Raw genomic sequence first — 19,919 nt, 5'->3', positions numbered from 1 at the left:
TAGAAACCAGGCTCAAGCGTTAAGACCACGGGGGTTTTCCACTTGCCGACTGTGACATCATTAGATGCGACACACGATGGATGAGGAGGGGTAGCTATACTTGTGATAAAAAATATGTCTTACGATGTTCTTGAATGTAGATGCAACAACCAAGACATACAAGCCGCAGCAGTATCTACATGAACCTCAGAATTTGACCTTGATATACTGGACTGGCTAACTACAGGCCATTTGACAAGCTCCTATCAGGCGCTGGTATGACATCCCTGTTACAACACTTTGGCCATGCACTGCTTGTGTTGGGGGAGTCTCCCACAATTAGAGACATCTGAAGATCTAGTTTCCAGCCGTTTCAAACTAACACTGTGCATTACTGAAGCCATTGTAGAGGCTGTTCCTCAGCAGAAGCCGCTTTGGATTATAAACAGAGCCAGTCCTGTGTTGTGGGACACTGAAAGTGAACGAACGCGAGGAAGCATTTAGGAAATGTAAGAGCCATAATACCCAACAAAACCACATCAGCCTGCAAAAATACAAGCGGAAACCAAGAGGGTTTTGAAAAATAAGAAAAGGGCAGGTTGGAAAAACCTTTGAAATGCTCTGTCTAAGGACACTAAAAAGTCAAGTGTGTGCTAAAAGATGAAGAGCTTCTAGAAACCCTCGATACTTTGTCTTTACAATTCACTGTCTACGAGTTGCGTTATGGAACAAATGTTACATAAGAAATCACCTCCCTTCGTGAAACACCCGCCTAGCACAGAGGATCCAAATCTCAAAGACAGTCATCCTTCTCTACAGCCATTCTCAGCAGTCGAGCTGCAGAGAGATTTCTCCTCCGGTAAAAATACTACTCCTGGCCTAGATAATATTCATTGCAATGTGCTGTCAGTTCCGCCATATGAAGAACAATACCTACTCCGTTTTTACAATAAAATGTGCTCTGAACATTACAACATGGAGCCCCTAAAGATAGGCAGGACACACCTGCGCTCAAACCAGGGAAGAACTCTGACTCGGTGACGTCCTACTAACCGATATCATTACTACAATGTGCCTATCAAGTGTTGGTAAGAATGGTAAAATTCCAGTTAAAATGGTGGTTTGAATACCATGACCTATTTCCTAGCAATCAGGCGGATTTCGCAAACAGAAAGCTATTGAAAGTCTTCTCATGCATCTGGTTTGTAACATACAAACACGTATCTACCAATTTCTTTTTTTCCTGGACCTAAGCAGCACCTACGGTGATGTAGTGCTCCCATCGCTAGCTACAAAAATAATCGAACAATGCCTAGCCCAAACACAGAACATTTTCTGTCTTTTCTCTTTGATTGGTTGCTACAGGTCGTACATGAAGGACGAGCGACAGGACCAAGAGCTACAAGTGTGGAGTTGCCACAAGGACCTGTTTTGGTCCCTCGTCTCTTTAATATTACACTATTGCCCTTCATAAGATACTCCTGGTGAAGGTGAAAGATTCACAATATGCAGACTATGCATATGTTTACGTGGAAAGTGCATCCCAAGAAGACTGCTAGTCACAGATGCCAACCGCAGTGTCCGCGCTCCAACACTGGCTCACAAGAAACAGGCTGGTTACATCCACAGATGAAACAAATGCGACACTGTTTCGGAGGCACAGAACGAATCTGCCAGTGGTAATAGCACTGGATCAGTACCTCTTAACTTCGAAGAAAGTGTCAAATACCTCGGACTCTTCATCGGCCATAAGCTGATATGAAGACTCGAAGGTCGGCACAGCACTAACAGGTTACTGTACGGTGGTAGTCCAGGTATTATGTGAATGATTATTATGTTTCTGCAACTGACAGTTGCCTCAACAGAATTAATAAATGCCAATGTAAAGTGCTTGTTTGGAAGAAATATGCCATACGAAGAACAATACCTACTCCGTTATAACAATAAAATGTGCTCTGAACATTATAACATGGAGCCCCTAAAGATAGGCAGGACACACCTGTGCTCAAATCAGGGAAGAACCCTGACTCGGTGACGTCCTACTAACCCATATCATTACTACAATGTGCCTATCAAGTGTTGGAAAGAATGGTAAAATTCCAGTTAAAATGGTGGTTTGAATACCATGACCTATTCCCTAGTAATATGTTCCCCGCGTACCAGTGCACTCTTGGTTGAAGCACATGTCCCTATTATACATCTTCGCCGCCGGTACCTCAGCTTCAAATTGCTTCTTAAAAGGAATCAATATGCATCCAACAATCTGAAATTTGTCGCCTCAAACCAAAGCGTACAGTGCTTAACTGGAGACTTCCCGATCATTAGAGCTCTTCCTGCAGTAGTACAAGTGTATTTAGATACTCAGGAGATTTCAAATGGTTCAAATGGCTCTGAGCACTATGGGACTTAACATCTGAGGTCATCAGTCCCCTAGACTTAGACCTACTTAAACCTAACTAACCCAAGGACATCAGACACATCCATGCCCGAGGCAGGATTCGAACCTGCGACCGTAGCAGCTGCGTGGTTCCGGACTGAAGCGCCTAGAACCGCTCGACCACCGCGGCCGGCGGAGTTTTCAGGGGAGGTCATTAGAGCATGTAGAGTCCACAGTTCTATCATCCTATTCCCACTGTCTGAGATAAACGTAATAACTGACATTACTTATGAGCATGAGGCTCACAACAACAGTAAAATTTGGGAACAATTTTTAAGACAGTTTCCGGAGGCAATAAATAACAGTGTTGACGGCTCCGAAATCAATGACCCTGTCGGAAGTACGTATTGCATACCGTATTTGCGGGAGCCTGGTCTATTCAAATTACCAGCAAGGTCGAGTATCATGGCTGCGGAAATTGTTGCTATACTGGAAGCTCTTCAGCCTGGATGGATGACAGCATCTGATTATCTGCTCTAGCAGTATTTAAAAATTCAGGTTTACCGAAATATTGGAATCGACGCATGAAAAACGCCATTACATTAGTTTCGCTCGAGTGGAAACACTGTGGGATCTTTGGCAGTGGAGCTGTTGAATGGGCCTGTTCCGGACCCAAGCAACACAAGACGTCGCTTGGGGCACGAGAGGCAAACAGCTGTAAGATTTCTATACAGGACGTGTCACAATTAGCAGCGGCTGCTTGGGGCGCCAAGCTGAGAGGGGCGCCCAAGTGAAAAATTTGTATACAGTGCTTATCAGAAATAGCGAAAACTGACAAAGGTGAAAGTGTACGAGGGAGAGGGGGACGAAGAGGAGGAGGTGCCAAGTCGTTTGTTTGGGAAAATGTTCTCGAACCGCACCTGGCTGTCGACTGCTTAGGCAAAGAAACTGCCTGGACCATGGCATACTATCTGCACTGCAATCCCAAGTATAGATTAGCAATATGTCCTACACAGACGCGCGATAGAAGACTGTCATTTGAAACAGGAGGAAACAACAAGACAAAAAGGCAAGACGTACACAACATTTGATTAGTCTGTCCCCCATTCCACAAAATCTCATACAAATTCAATGCCTTGACACATCGCCTGTCTAATAACCAGCCTCAAATTTAACTACGGATGTCTCCGTAAACGTCTTCACAGACTGCACATCATAGACGCCTTTCTGCTCTTGTGCAGAAAAAGAGGACGCACGTTACCTTTCCTTTGGGTACCCGGCCTACAGGATAGCACTACGACCATTTCACAAAAACTTTTAAAGCTTGCCAACCTGCGTTTGTTTACAACACCGAATCACATACTTTTCCGCGCGATGTAGGGATTCTCAGTTGTCATATTCATATGAGTGTAAGACCAACATATCGCTGACAATTGCCTGTACAAAAGTTTTCTATTAAATTTGATTTTACATTGATTTCCGTCTACAAGTTGTGTGAGTATGCAAACAGATATTCTAACGCCAATTTTCTGTCGATAGTTGTATGTTTTGTGTGAGTATAGGCTGGCAGTATAGTGTAAGCTAAAGGTCAATAAATTCAATTAAAAAAGTACTAAATACAGGAGAAAAAATCCAGGAGTGATTTTGATAATAAAAATAGAATTTTCAAAACTAAGTTACTGATTCCTGAATAACTGGAAATTTGCAGTCCTTTTTTATTAGTGCTTTTGACTCCTGCCTGTGAGACAAGGACAGTTCAAAAATGGCTCTGAGCACTATGGGGCTTAACATCTGAGGTCATGAGTCCCCTAGAACTCAGAACTACTTAAAGCTAACTGACCTCAGGGCATCACACACACCCATGCCCGAGGCAGGATTCGAACGTGCGACCGAAGCGGTCGCGCGGTTCCAGACTGGAGCGCCTAGAACGGCTCGGCCACTCCGGCAGACTGGACAGTTCAAAAACTGAGGCTGTTCCATGAGCTATGGGAAGCAGCATGTTGGGAACAAATAAGAGAGACAGGAAAATCCAAATGAATCAAGATTAGATTAGATTAATACTTGTTCCATAGATCATGAATACGACACTTCGTAATGATGTGGAACGTGTCAGGTTAATAAAAGATGTCTGTACAAGAAATTACATTACACAAAATATTGCATGACACTAATGATTAAGTTTTTTTTTTTTACTTAGTTTATATCTAAAAATTCAGCCAATGAGTAGAAGGAGTTGTCATCTAGAAATTCTTTTAATTTATTTTTAAATGTTAGTTGGCTATCTGTCAGGCTTTTGATGCTGTTTGGTAGGTGCCCAAAGACTTTTGTGGCAGCATAATTTACCCCTTTCTGTGCCAAAGTCAGATTTAACCCTGCATAGTGAAGATCATCCTTTCTCCTGGTGTTATAGGTATGCACACTGCTATTACTTTTGAATTGGGTTGGATTATTATCAACAAATTTCATAAGGGAATATATATACTGTGAGGTTACTGTGAGGATCCCTAGATCCTTAAATAGATGTCTGCAGGATGACCGTGGGTGGGCTCCAGCAATTATTCTGATTACACGTTTTTGTGCAATGAATACTTTTCTACTCAACGATGAATTACCCCAGAATATGATGCCATACGAAAGCAGTGAATGAAAGTAGGCATAGTAAGCTAATTTACTGAGATTCTTATCATCAAAATTTGCAATAACCCTAATAGCATACGTAGCCGAACTCAGATGTTTCAGCACACCATCAATGTGTTGCTTCCAGTTTAACCTCTCATCAATGGACACACCTAAAAATTTTGAAAATTCTACCTTAGCTACAGACTTCTGTTCAAATTCTATATTTATTACTGGAGTTGTGCCATTTACTGTACAGAACTGTATATACTGTATTTTATCAAAATTTAAAGAGAGTCCGTTTGCTGAGAGCCACTTAATAATTTTGTGAAAAACATCATATACAATTACATCACTTAGTTCTTGGTTTTTGGATGTTATTACTGTACTTGTATCATCAGCAAAAAGAACTAACTTTGCATCTTCATCAATGTGGAATGGTAAGTCATTAATGTATATCAAGAACAGTGAAGGACCTAAGACCGAACCCTGTGGGACCCCGTGCTTGATAGCACCTCAGTTTGAGGAATCAGCTGTTGTTTTAACATTACACGAACCACTTATTTCAACTTTCTGCATTCTTCCAGTTAAGTATGAATTAAACCATTTGTGCACTGCCCCACTCAAACCATAATGATTTAGCTTATCTAAAAGAAATCCATGATTTACACAATCAAAGGCCTTTGAGAGATCACAAAAAATACCAATGGGTGATGTCCGGTTATTCAGAGCATTTAATATTTGATCAGTGAAAGCATATATAGCATTTTCTGTTGAAAAGCCTTTCTGAAAACCAAACTGACATTTTGTTAGTACTTTATTTTTACAAATATGGGAGGCTACTCTTGAATACATTACTTTCTCAAAAATTTTTGATAGAGCTGTCAGAAAAGAGATTGGGCGGTAGTTGTTGACATCCGACGTATCCCCCTTTTTATGCAATGGTTTTACAATGGCATATTTCAGTCTATCAGGGAAAACACCCTGCTCCAAAGAGCTATTACATACGTGGCTGAGAATCCTACTTATCTGTGGGGAACAAGCTTTAAGTACTTTGCTGGAAATGCCATCAATTCCGTAAGAGCTTTTACTTTTCAGAGAGTTTATTATTTTACTGATTTCAGAGAGAGAGGTTGGTGGAATTACAGTTGTTTCAAACTGCGCAGGTATGGCCTCTTCTATTAATAGCCTTGCCTCTTCTAGTGAAGATCTAGATCCTATTTTCTCCACAACATTTAAAAAATGATTATTCAAAATATTTTCAATTTCTGATTGTTTGTTAGTGCACTTGTCATTCAGTTTTATTGCACTAGTCTTCCTGTGCTCTTGGTTGCCCTGTTTCCCTTTCAATAACATTCCAAATTGCTTTAATTTTATTATCAGAGTTACTGATCTCAGACATGATACACATGCTTCTGGACTTTTTAATAACTTTTCTTAGTACCGCACAATAGTTTTTATAATATTGAACAATTTCGGGGTCAGTACTCCCTCTTGCTGTTAGATACAGTTCTCTTTTACGGTTGCAAGATATTCTTATTCCTTTAGTTAGCCAAGGTTTTTTATATGTTTTCTTGGAATTATGTTTAACTATTTTCTTGGGAAAACAATTTTCAAATACCCTTAAAATGTATTGTGAAATAAGTTATATTTCAAGTTTGCATCGGGTTCCTTATACACTTCATCCCAGTCTAGCTGCTGTAGGCTTTCCCTAAAGTTTGCAATATTTATATTGTTAATTGAACGCACTGCTTTGAAAGTCTGATTTATTATACTGCATGGAGCTATGTCATGTACTGTAACAAGCTGTGCACTATGATCTGAAAGACCATTCTCAACAGGATAAGCATTTATGTCCTTAAACTTATCTTGGTCTATAAAAAAGTTATCTATCAATGTACTGCTGTTCTTTGTTATCCGAGTAGGAAAATCAATGACGGAGCTCAAATTGAAAGAACTGAGTAATACTAAAAGGTCATTCTTCCTATTACACTCTTTCAGGGAATCAACATTGAAATCCCCACAAATGATAATTTGCTTCCCCCTGTCTGACAGATAGCACAACAAAGCATCCAAGTTTTCTAGAAATAGCTGGAAATTCCCTGAGGGGGACCTATACACTGTTACAATTATGAAAGTGCCATCATTTAGTTTAAGTTCAGTGGCACATGCTTCCATATGTTGCTCTACACAAAATTTTTTAGTTTCTAAATTTTTTACACTGTGGAAGCTTTTGACATATATGGCAACTCCTCCTCTCATCATATTATCTCTACTTACATGTGCAGCTAATTTGTACCCATTGATGCTAACCTTTTGCATATCAGTGACAATGTGATGCTCAGACAGGCATAGTATATCTATTACATTCTTGGTTTCTATATCTTCTAAACAAAGCAGAAGCTCATCAATTTTATTCTTCAATCCCCCAATATTTTGATGAAATATACTAACAGTAGTTTTCACTTTACTTTTGTGAGTATCTTGAACTTTTTTAACATCTTTAGTACTTTTATTCTTCAATCCCCCAATATTTTGATGAAATATACTAACATTATTTTTCACTTTACTTTTGTGAGTATCTTGAACTTTTTTAACATCTTTAGTACTTGCCTGGCTGAGTTTCCCACTGGACACTGATCTTACACCAAATAAGAGTTTCCACCATGAGATGTAGTTCCTCCCCCCTTTAAATTTCCTGCTATCAGCCCAGCCAGTTTACCCTTCCCTTTCCTGTTGAGGTGTAGGCCATGTCTAGTATAGTCCCACCTACAGAGTGAATCAACAGGAACCACACCAATGTGTGACCCTGCACCAGATCCAAGTAGCCGTTCCAACTCCAAATTAACTCTCCTGACAGAAGAGGTCAAATGAGGTCGGTCGTGGCGCTCCAGAACCGACACTAACACAACACTGGTATGATTCGATGCCGATGCAATCTTTGCCAGGTCACACTTTATGCTGTACCCCGGATCTCTGTCAATACTGTTGCCCGGCCCACCCACAATAACCACGGTGTCTTCCTTAGTAAAACCTTTACATAGTGAACCTAAATCCTCTGTAACCTGCCCAAGTTCAGCACTAGGTTTGAAAAAACTTGTGACCTGGTAATCCAACCCTAATTCATCCTGCAGAAGTTGGCCCACACCCCTAGCATGCGAACTACCTAGCAAGAAGACTTTCTTTCTCTTTGCAGACTTCCCTACATTCTTAATCAATTTGCTGCTGAAAGCTTGTTGAGCCCTGTCTACATCTACTTCTGTGAGAGGCTCATCAGTTTCTGACTGAGGCAACAGGTCAAACCTATTTTGTACATTAATAACAAAGCTGTCAGAAGAATTTCTTGGCCTGTTCCTCATGCCTGTTGCCACTTCCCACCCCTGTATACCCTTCTCCCCCCTTAACCTGCCCAGTTCTCGCCTAGCCTCATCTAACTCAGCCTGAAGGGCAGCAATTTTCCCCTCCTGTTCCACAATCTTCCTATCTCTACTGCATAGCCTACAGAACCACTGATGAGTCTCGCTCATTTTCCCAATTCCCACGCCACTACAGTCGCCCCAATGAAAAAAGTTACTACATCCATCACACCAGACCCCGGAGCTAACGATCCTACGGCACGTCAGGCACTTTACACTCATGGTACCAATCGATTTTAGTGACAGAAAGACAATTAAGTTACCGGAAAACAATGAAAATACGTGTACGAGAAATTAGGCCTACTCGCGACTATGTAAACAGTGGTTCAGAAGTTTTTTACTGGAAATTACTTAAGAGATGACGATACTCTACAGATATAAAGGGGCAGCAAACGTATTTAGCACACTAAACTATCAGTAAATGCACTTAAGATTGCGGTATGAAGTTTAATCTGAAAACTCAAAAGTTCGGCCTGGCCGCGATATGTAAACAAAACGAACTTTACGTGATTACTGTGAAAATACGTGAGTAAGACAAAAACCTTTAATGGTACGCTTGCAGAGCACTATAATTAACGTAATAAATTAGTTTAAAGTGTTAAAAACAGTTTATTACTACTTAAATTACTTATCTTGTACAAGAGCTGTGACTCAGACGTCCGTGTAGCAGGCGCAGGGCTACCAAGGAACGAAGGAGAGTGGAAGTAGTAATTATGACCACAGTGAAAATGAAATGAAGACAGGGGGACATTTAGCCAGACGAATGGATGATACATGGACTCAAGAAGTTCTCTGTTGCCTTCTAAAAACAGGAAAAGATCAAGAAATTGACAAAATGGAAGGCGTATGTATGGCATTAAAAATATGCAGTAGCAACATGCTGAAAATGGCAATGCAAGAAAAAGTCTAGAGGCCAGTTTTATCCAGATGTTAATGTTAAACAATTGAAAATGATTTATGGCAATGATCTAATAAATATTAGAGTTTAAAAATAGTGGTACTGGTATTTTAAAAAATAGAGCTATGACTATGCCATAATCTAACACATTTTGGTTTCAGCACTCAAATTTCGTCTTACATCCTTCGAGCCTATTACTAGGTGACACCTGCGATAATCGCAGTGTGCGTTGAGAGGATGATACCTACACGCTCTAATCCCATCGTCGCTGTTCGTTACCTGGTACGACGCCGCTGAGGAGTGTGTGAGTAGCCTTGGAGATGCTTCGGCCTGTCGCCTCGGACTCGGGTGACAACGACAGAGCTTTCAGAGACCCGTTTAACGCTGCTTGTGGCGGTGGTGGCAACGTTTCACATTCGTTCATCAACTGTTTCATCTCCCAGAATCTCACTTCTTCAGGAACAGCCAGTTCAGAAAGCGACGCTAGCGCTCCCTTCGCATCAATTGGCCTGCTGTAAACAGTGAAAGGAAACCTTAGCGCCATTCTTGCATAAAAAACTGTGTGAGTAAGTTTTGCAAGTTGTATTATAATGACAGCAATCATTCATATCTGTTGAAAGAGTGTTATTTAGCTAAAACATGACTGGTAACGAACATTTCCGTCTCAGCTTCACATAGATTACATTCAAAGTGGATGATTCATACAGATCTTTGACCATTAATCTAAAAAGTTGTGTGATCAGTTCATTAGGTAACTGGCGTCAGTCTTAGTATAAATAACGTTAAAACATACTTCTGATGTACATAGTACATGGAGTCACGTTACACACTTCCGTAGCTGATGTCACTAGCGCACGCCCTCTCGAATCTTGGTGGTGGAAGAAATTTTCAAAGCTAGTATTTGGCCGGCAAGGGGACGAGATGTGATGGTGTAAAGTTGTAAAGTTATGGATCATCAGACTTTTGCACCAATGTACTGGGTTAAAACCCAAATTACTCAAACTTCAGTTCTCTGTTGTTTCTCATATACATAAAAGTTCTTCCATCAGCGAGGGTCATTCAATAATTAGAGAGACAAATAGTCTGGAGAAAAAAGCGTTTATTTTTACAAAACAATACTTTTTCTACTTTACAACATAATCCCCTTGATCATTTATGCAGAATGGTTCAAATGGCTCTGAGCACTATGCGACTTAACTTCTGAGGTCATCAGTCGCCTAGAACTTAGAACTAATTAAACCTAGCTAACCTAAGGACATCACACACATCCATGCCCAAGGCAAGATTCGAACCTGCCACTGTAGTGGTCGCTCGGTTCCAGACGGCAGCGCCTACAACCGCTCGTCCACTCCGGCCGGCGATCATTTATGCACTTGTTCCAACGAGTTACAAGCTTTTTTATTCCGGCTGCAAAGAACTCTTTATCTTGATGTTTGAACCAATTTCGCCACAAACATTTTCACGTCTTCGTTGTCCTGGAACCTCTTCCCACGTAATGCCTCCTGCAGTGCACCAGACAAATGGAAATCACTAGGTGCTAAACCAGGAATGTCGATGGTTTCAAGGGTTAGTTGAGCAATATGAGGACGTGCGTTGTTTGTGTGGAGAATCACACCTCTCCTCTGATATCCACGACGTCTCTCCCTCATGGCTGGCTTCACCTTGTTTAAAAGCTAATCCGAGTAGTATTGGCTGTACATTGTACGCTGCTCTTCGAGATAATCACAAAAAACTGGACCTTCAGCATCCCAAAACACCGTCAACGTAACTTTTCCTGCTAATGCTTGGATTTGGAATTTTTTTTTTTTTTTGGCTGGTGAGTTTGTGTGCTTCCTCTCCATAGTTTTTCTTTTTAATTCTGGCTCATACTAGTGAACCCAAGTTTCATCACAGGTTAAAATTTTGTTGAGGAAGTGCTCACCCTCTCTTTTGTAACGTTCCTTTAGCTCTGTGCACATTCTCAACCTTGTTTCCTTATGGAGCCACGTCAACTCCTTCGGGACACATCTTGCACATGTTTTGTGGCACTTCAGCTTGTTACAGATAATGTTATGAACTGTACCAGTACTAACTTGAACCTTATCAACTACCATTTCCACAGTCACATGGCATTCGGCACGAATAATGTCATCAATTCGACTCTCAAGTGAGGGAGTTGAAACTGCAACTGGTCGGTCAGAACGGTGTTCGTCAGTCATTGAGTCGCGACATTTTTGACCTGCTCTACCCACTTCTAAAAATTTGCACGATTCATGCAACATTCACCATAAACGTTAGACATTCTACAGTGTATATTCACTGGTTTCTCGCCTTCAGCAAGTAAAAAACGAATAACAGAACGTTGTTCAACTAATGTGGATGTTTCAAGCGGTTATAAACAAAACAATGTTGATACATCAGCTGACCAGGGCTCATCCCAGTGATGCCAACTTAAAACCATAAAAGTATCAAACTTTCCCTAGTAACAGTTTTTTCCCCAGACCAATTTGTCTCTTTAATTATTGAATGATCCTCGTAATACAAGAAGTGGAATTAGTTGGTTCAAATGGCTCTGAGCACTGTGGGACTCAACATCTTAGGTCATAAGTCCGCTAGAACTTAGAACTACTTAAACCTAACTAACCTAAGGACATCACACACATCCATGCCCGAGGCAGGATTCGAACCTGCGACCATAGCAGTCCCGCGGTTCCGGACTGCAGCGCCAGAACCGCTCGGCCACCGCGGCCGGCTGGAATTAGTTCTTTTTGCAGATGGCACTAGAACTGTAATCAATCGAAACATACATACAACAACGGAAGACATGGTAAATAATGTTCTTTAAAGTACAAGGTCATTGTAACAAAAATTTCGCTACTTGAGAGCCCCCCCCCCCCCCACCCACCACATGAAAAACGAATGACAAAGATGGTGGAAGCATTTGTAAGGACATGCGCAAGAGAAATAACGAAAAAAATGAATTTTGACGAGAGGGGGCAACATTTGTTAATTTCAAACTATGTTTACGTTCCAAACGTTGTTCAGTGTGACGACCATCTGCATCCGAGATAGCTTGGATCCGCACTACAGATGGTTCTACTGCTGCCCGAAACAACGGTGAACCATGGAATGTTCAGCTGTCGTGGCACAGTTCGTGCACTGCTTGAAGATCGCACTTTGCAGCCAACATTGTCAGCCATGGAAACAGTAACTTCTACAGTCTGTGGCGCAACTGGCCGTCGGCCTCTCCCAGGAGCAGTTCCAAAATCGCCAATTAATTCGACCTTCCGAGTTGTTCAACCCAATGCAGAAAGAAGACCTCTCCGTATTCCTTTCAAGTGTTGGAAGTCGCGAAGAACAGCAGCACTACTGTTGTTAATTTGACAAAACAGGCTTACGACTGAAGCCTTTTTTTTGTTGTCGAGACCTGTATCCATTGTCCGCAACTACAATGCAATAATGCACACTGCTTGTGTTTCAACCCTGCGTCACCGCACCATTACCGCCGCCTAATGGCAAGCCATGACTCACACTTGCTATCAACGGAAATCCCGCAGGGCGCAGGGCAGTCTGTCCATCATTCATATCAAGTTGGGTACCCATAAGGCAAACAGTTTTCCGTCTGTACTGACTCAAGTAGCGATAGTCTAAATATAACCATCCTGTATTATTGATTAGTTTTCTGCAAATGGTATGGCTTTAAATTCCAAAAGGGCAGTACACTTAGTTCTGCACATCTAGGGGTGCAACACCAATGAGAAATGAAACACATGGCAGGGAAATAATGACGATGATGATGATTTATGGCGGAGGGCGCTAAACAGCAAGGTCATCGTCGCCCTTAGAGTGGTAACTTAACAAATTTTTCGTGTCCTTATAAATGACAATTTAAAATGAAAAAAAAAACACTGCATTGAATTCCTAAAACAACTCAGTTGAGCCACGTTTGTATTTGAATCATTGCAAATTTTCGAGAGAGATAAATCAGTAAGTTAACACATTTGGCGTATTTTCATTCAGTAATGTTTTCTCATGTAATTCGTTTTCAAGGAAAAAAACTTTTCATTCCTTAAAAACATGCTGTACGAATAACGTTTGGTGATTACCCCTAGTCATCTTGCAGACTTATGTTTAAGGAGTTAGGCATTTCGTCTACTGCTTCATGGTACATGTATCCCCTCATGACGTTTGTTGTAAATAACTCATTACAGTTCAAAAGAAGCCCATATAGGGATCAACAACGCTGCCACGCAAATTCTTAATCATGTGGTCAATGATATAAAATGTCTGACAGAGGGCAAACTTAAATCTGGAAACAACCTGAGAAAGTTTATCCTTGACAGCTCCTTCTATTCAACAGAAGAATTTATATTTATGTAATATGTAAAAAATGGTGGGTAGGAATTAGAAATTTACATCTATATATAAAAAGCTTGTAAATGGTCAGCATGGGGCCATGTTTATATATAAACTGGCCGAGTGCTCGGCGTTGTCCTTGTATGTTTTTATTTCAGTCTTCTATTAGTCCATCTCTTCCTTCTCCTGCTCTCTTCCTTCCTCCTCTCGCTGCCCATCTCCGCCTTCCACCTTTCTCCTTCTATCGCTTTCTCTTACCTTTCTGTGTCCATTTGTTCCCGCTCTGCCCACCAGCCTCAATATGAAGTTGCTGGTTCTTACACCCACTGTATTTCTTTCCATATAGTAAGTAATATATGTACCAAGTTTGGCTGAAATCGATCCGGGGGTTTTGGAGGTGTGGCTTTGCCCACGTACTCACATATATTTAACGTATATTTAACACATTTCACATGTATCTATAGCGAATTTCGCCCTGCGGTCTCGCTTTCACGCAGCTCAGTGCTTAATGACGACTCCTGAACTATGTGTCCGACAATGATATAATTTTGTAGATATACTGGATACTGTCTATGAAATGTGATGCGAATAGAATTAGTAGTAAAGAAATGAAAAATTGGAAGGTCATGCATGATGCGGCAGTGTTTCACGCACCTCAGTGTTTATGACGTTATACGTCCTGAATTGTGTGTCGTACAATTATATATTTTTGCAAGTACATTCAAAGGTATATTAGAATACTGTCTGCAAACTGTGTGCACACACAGTTATTAGTAAAGATGTAATAAATCAAAAGATAATGCCTGATGCGGCAGTTTTACTGCATTAACAGCGAAAATGAAGTTAACGATAAACTTTTTTGTCTTTTATCATTTTGTGGCGGGTGTCCGCGAGAAAAAGTCTCGGTCCCAGTACACGGCAGATTAATCTAGAAATACGAGAAATCGTTTTGACAAATTGTACTGCAAGTCAGTAAGTGCTCTTATTCTCAATTACTGGATGAAAGTAGTCTGCATATCTGTGCATCGGGCGTTATGCTTCTTTCTTAGTGCCATCCCTCTAGGATGACGTTTGATTTGTAGGGAACTCAATTGCACGCTCATCAGCGCCCGAACAAAGTCCCATTTTTTTACACAGTCCAATTTTTACACAGTCCAATCTAACCACTTTCACGAATGATAATAATGATGATGATGACGAAATGATGAGGACAACACAAACACCCAGTCCCCTGGCAAAGAAAACCCCCAACCCGGAATCGAACCTGGGACTCCGTGATCCAGAGGCAGCAACGCTAGCCACTAGACCACGTGCTGCGGACCACCTCTCTGGGAGGTAGACTGTTCTTCCCCCATAGTGATTCTTTCCAAAGAGTAAGAGAGATGTGTACCAAGTTTGGTTGAAATCGGTCCAGTGGTTTAGGGTTAGATGTAGAACATATATACATACATACTATACATACACTTTTTTTGAACTATGTATAAATGTATCATAAGAATGTCAAATGACTCGTTCTACATAATTAATATCGATTACACAAATGAGCCCTGGAACGTGAAATTAAATAACGAACTAATTAACTTCACAGTTTATCGTGGAGTGAATGCATGTGACACTGTTGACGGTGTTACGCCTCTCGGATGACGACGTTAAGCTCGGCGGTCCCATCGATGCTGTTCAAGAGGGGCTATGTGCCGGCACCAGATTTCAAACTCTCCCTTTTCTCGCCGGCCGCGGTGGTCTCGCGGTTCTAGGCGCGCAGTCCGGAACCGTGCGACTGCTACGGTCGCAGGTTCGAATCCTGCCTGGGGCATGGATGTGTGTGATGTCCTTAGGTTAGTTAGGTTTAAGTAGTTCTAAGTTCTAGGGGAGTGATGACCACAGCAATTGAGTCGCATAGTCCTCAGAGCCACTCTCCCTTTTCTCATCATCATCATTGCAACGCACTGTACACGCATCCATTAAAGTGAACAACAGTCAACAGATAAACTTACGACACAACTCTCACCTAGCCATCGGTGTCTTCTAGACAACAACGCCGTACAACTCTTCCTTTATTCGAGTCAAATGTGATGGATTAGTATTATTTGGGCAAGGCACGATAGTTGTCGAGCATTTCCTTCTCAGTTTCAGATAAATTACGTACAGAGTGGATACTTCATGCAGATAGTTATGAGCGTGGTCCCAGTACACGGCAGATTAATCTAGAAATACGAGAAATCGTTTTGACAAATTGTACTGTAACTGAGGTCATCCTCACATTAAAAAAATAACGTCGAAATTTACATCCGACATAGGTTATGATGAGCGATGTAAAGTTGTACAAAGACGTAAAAGACAGTGTTGGCAGTGAGTTAGGATCTATCGATCAAACTGCTGAAGCCAATGAAAGAATCATCGCTCACGACCTTCCAAGAATTATTCCGTTCGAGTTAGTCAACGATCTCAATCTGGCTGGTAGCATGTACGTGAAGGATGATGAGTACAGTCATCGTTAAACCAGCATTATTGCTTCATTCAAGCCAAATGCTAAGTTCGGTGGATGTCATCATGAGGTGCAGCAAAGTTTGATATACGTTCGCGAGCTATGGAGTCAGAGAGACGTACAGAGTGGTGTGTGCAATGGCATTTCGCCCTGACGAAGACTGCGACACGTCGTAAAAGGGACTCCAACGTCTCAAGTGTTAAGGAGCCACCCTGATCCATGGCTGGTTAATCACAGCGGCACAACTTAACCTCTTGTTTGAGCGTCGCACCGTTGCCAAATGGGATGTATCGCCTCACGTGGGTTTCGACGCAGACGTCCACTGCCGTCGGCATGTGACAAGGTGGGCTACTCTAGGCGACCTTTTCCATGGTTTGAGCGTTCAGTACAGAGGTGTAACTACCACCACGGGCACCAGAGGCAAGTACTTATTTTACGTGAAGTGAGGCCCTCTCTCCCACAACCATAGGTGGAAGCTTAAGCGGCCAAAGACGCTACTAGTTAGGGCATAGCCATCTATGGCAAGCTAACATACACCAACAAGCGACAAACGTCGGCTAGCCCCCGCATATCAGCAACGCTGACAGTAAATTACCAGCTGCTATTAGAGCCGAACAACAGGCCACAGCAGGGAAACCGACGAGCTCGTCCACTGACGCACAAACAAATCGCCAACATCACCCTACACTGTGAATCCGATATATTACCTATCGGACACAAAAACGATGATAAACCTAACTGTTGCAGGCTGCTGACACTGATCGAGAGTTCATCACCGGCACCCAGCGGCAGCCGTTGAGCAACAGCACAGCACAACGTCAAAGGCATCGACATGCATGATACCCACTACTAACAAAGCCTACCCTTGCACGACCTATCACAGGCAGCAAGACATCCGCTACTGCTCTTACCACCCGCCATAACTATCGCAGAGGTTTTTTTGCCTTGGCTCTTGCCTTGGCACTTTTTACCCTCTGCCCTTCAAACCGCTACCCTTCGTTCGACTTCGACCCAATCTACAACTAGACGTACGCAAACATCGCAGTACCCACATTCTGCGACAACTCATTTTAGTGAAAACTAACCCTTATGCAGAGATGGCAGTAGACCTTTTGAGTTGGCCATCTTGCCAGGGTGGGCGTGGAGGGCTCCACCTCTATCTATCTTAAAAAAAAAAAAAAAATGCCCTCTCTCTCACCTATACACCTGCCCACACCCCATTCCCGAGTCAACAAAACGTCGACCACACATCGTCTGTCACAGCCAGACCCCCTCCTCCTCTTCCCGGTTACACCTATACTATTCTACACCATCATCCTGAACGCTCTCCTCTAACTTGAATAAGAAATAAAATATGTAAGAATTAAAAATACGGTTTTATTTGAAATACTGTACTTTAGTAAAGCAAAATACACTGCCTGATGAAAAAGCTGAAGCACCCAGAGGGGAAGGAGGAAACTAAATGAATCTTAATGAATTCAGAGGAGTAGGTAGTCAAATTTACAAAGAAATTTGCAGTGAGAATCTACTTAGTCAGTATGATGTTGCTCTTGCTCTGGCCTGGATGCATGCACTGATTCAGCTGGGAATGGTGCCGTAAAGCCATCGTATCCTCTCCTGAGGAAAGCCGCCATAGAAATTTTGTAGTTGGTCCTTAATATCCTAGGTACTGGCACTGGGACAGAGTTGACACCTGAGGTGGTCCCGCACATTTTCTATCAGGGGACAGACATGGGGATCTTGTCAGCCACGGGAGTACCTCAAAATCACGCAGACAGTTCATAGAGACACGTGCCAAGTGTGGACGAGCATTGTGTTGTTGGAAAATGGCACCACAACCCTTTTGCACAAAGACAGATGTCCATGATGTACCGTTGTGCTGTCAAAGTTCCCTCGGTCAGTACCAGCCATGATGTTAGGTGTACGTGATGGCACCCCACACCATAACATCAGGAATAAAACCATTGTAGCTTTCCAAAACGTTCGAAGAAAGGGGCCTCTGCCCAGATCGCCGGAATACTTGCCACGGTGGTCGTGGAGAGCCGTGACTCTTCGCTGAACACAATGCAATGCTTGTCATCAGCAGTCCATGCTTCCCGCTCATGCCACCACTCCAGACGCAGCGGTTTGTGGGGTGGTGTTAATGGCGGCCTATGCTTGGAATGGAAGTTCTCCAGTCCAGCAGCTGCTAGGCTCCGACCAGTGGTGTGGGATGACGCAGAATATTGCAGGGAGACCATTACTTCTTTGTAGTTGGCAGGCGCAGACGTGAAGGGGTTACGATGTACCCGGTGCACAATCAGGCAACGCTCCCTTGTGGTTGGTTCAAATGGCTCTGAGCACTATGGGACTTAACAGCTATGGTCATCAGTTCCCTAGAACTTAGAAGTACTTAAACCTAACTAACCTAAGGACATCACACAACACCCAGTCATCACGAGGCAGAGAAAATCCCTGACCCCGCCGGGAATCGAATTCGGGAACCCGGGCGTGCTCCCTTGTGGTGATCAGATGTAGTCCACCACAACTTCGACGACAAATTTGCCTGCCCTCACGTTTCCATACAGTTCGACCGTGGGCCGCTGTCACATCCAAATGCTTCGAATGGCTCACAAATCTGTATGTTGCTCGATTCGACCAGCCAACCAAACGGAGACCAACACTGAGGCCTCTATCAGGCTCTGTCAGGTGCTATCACACGCGAGAATGCTGTTATCTCCGTGTCCTCCACAATGATCATTCAACATGTGACGTTATTCATGCCCATTATATACGCTACCAAGCCTAGTAACAACATAAAACACGAGCAACACTAATTCACTCCAGTGGCCGTTCTACATGTCGCAGGGAACTGCTAATCTCATCATTTATGTATCCGTCGGTGGTGTATACAGTTTTGTCCGACCATGTCTTCTGGATGCTTTACTTTTTTGTAAGGCAATGTTTATTTTATTTATCAAGATGTGAAACAACTATTTATTTTATTTTATTTACACGTCAAGTTCCGTAGGACCAAATTGAGGAGCAAATCTCCAAGGTCATGGAATGTGTCAGTAGATGAAATTACAACATAAAAGTAATAACAGATAAAAATGAAATGTTTATGACTCCGAAAAAAGTCCATCCATAAGTTTAAGTAAACGCAATCAACAATACAACAAGAACCAGCTTAATTTTTCAAGGAACTCCTCGACAGAATAAAGGTGTGACTCATGAGGAAACTCGTCGCCGGCCATTGTGGCCGAGCGGTTCTAGGCGCTACAGTCTGGAACCGCGCGACCGCTACGGTCGCAGGTTCGAACCCTGGCTCGGGCAGGAGATGCCAATGTCAAAATACGCAGACTCGTGGACAGGAGTCGACAAGAGGTTCGTGAACTTACACCACTTATTGCCCGAACCGTCCGTTTCTGAACCAAAAATATCCTTTTATTATAGGTAGAGTTACCCCAAAATATAAAACCGAAAAAAGTCCATCCATAAGTTTAAGTAAACGCAATCAACAATACAACAAGAACCAGCTTAATCAGCAGAATAAAGGTGTGACTCATGAGGAAACTCGTCGCCGGCCATTGTGGCCGAGCGGTTCTAGGCGCTACAGTCTGGAACCGCGCGACCGCTACAGTCGCAGGTTCGAACCCTGCCTCAGGCAGGAGATGCCAATGTCAAAATACGCAGACTCGTGGACAGGAGTCGACAAGATGTTCGTGAACTTACACCACTTATTGCCCGAACCGTCCGTTTCTGAGCCAAAAATATCCTTTTATTATAGGTAGAGTTACCCCAAAATATAATACCATAAGACATAAGTGAATG

The 19,919-nt window shown here is 42.4% G+C and overlaps 1 protein-coding gene across 1 annotated transcript in view; it reads right to left on the bottom strand.

Moving 5' to 3' along the window:
- Window positions 1-19,919, bottom strand: part of LOC126273784 (uncharacterized) — a 210,005-nt gene that overhangs the window by 22,458 nt on the left and 167,628 nt on the right. The window contains exon 3 of the mRNA XM_049977059.1: window positions 9,566-9,798. Within this exon, the coding sequence (XP_049833016.1) occupies window positions 9,566-9,798 (233 nt within the window). The remainder of the gene's footprint in view (window positions 1-9,565; window positions 9,799-19,919) is intronic.

Source organism: Schistocerca gregaria, chromosome 1, assembly GCF_023897955.1.
Source record: "Schistocerca gregaria isolate iqSchGreg1 chromosome 1, iqSchGreg1.2, whole genome shotgun sequence".
Classification (NCBI taxonomy): domain Eukaryota; kingdom Metazoa; phylum Arthropoda; class Insecta; order Orthoptera; family Acrididae; genus Schistocerca; species Schistocerca gregaria.
Note: the sequence above shows the minus strand (reverse complement) of the source record. Positions and strands in the feature narration are given on the sequence as shown.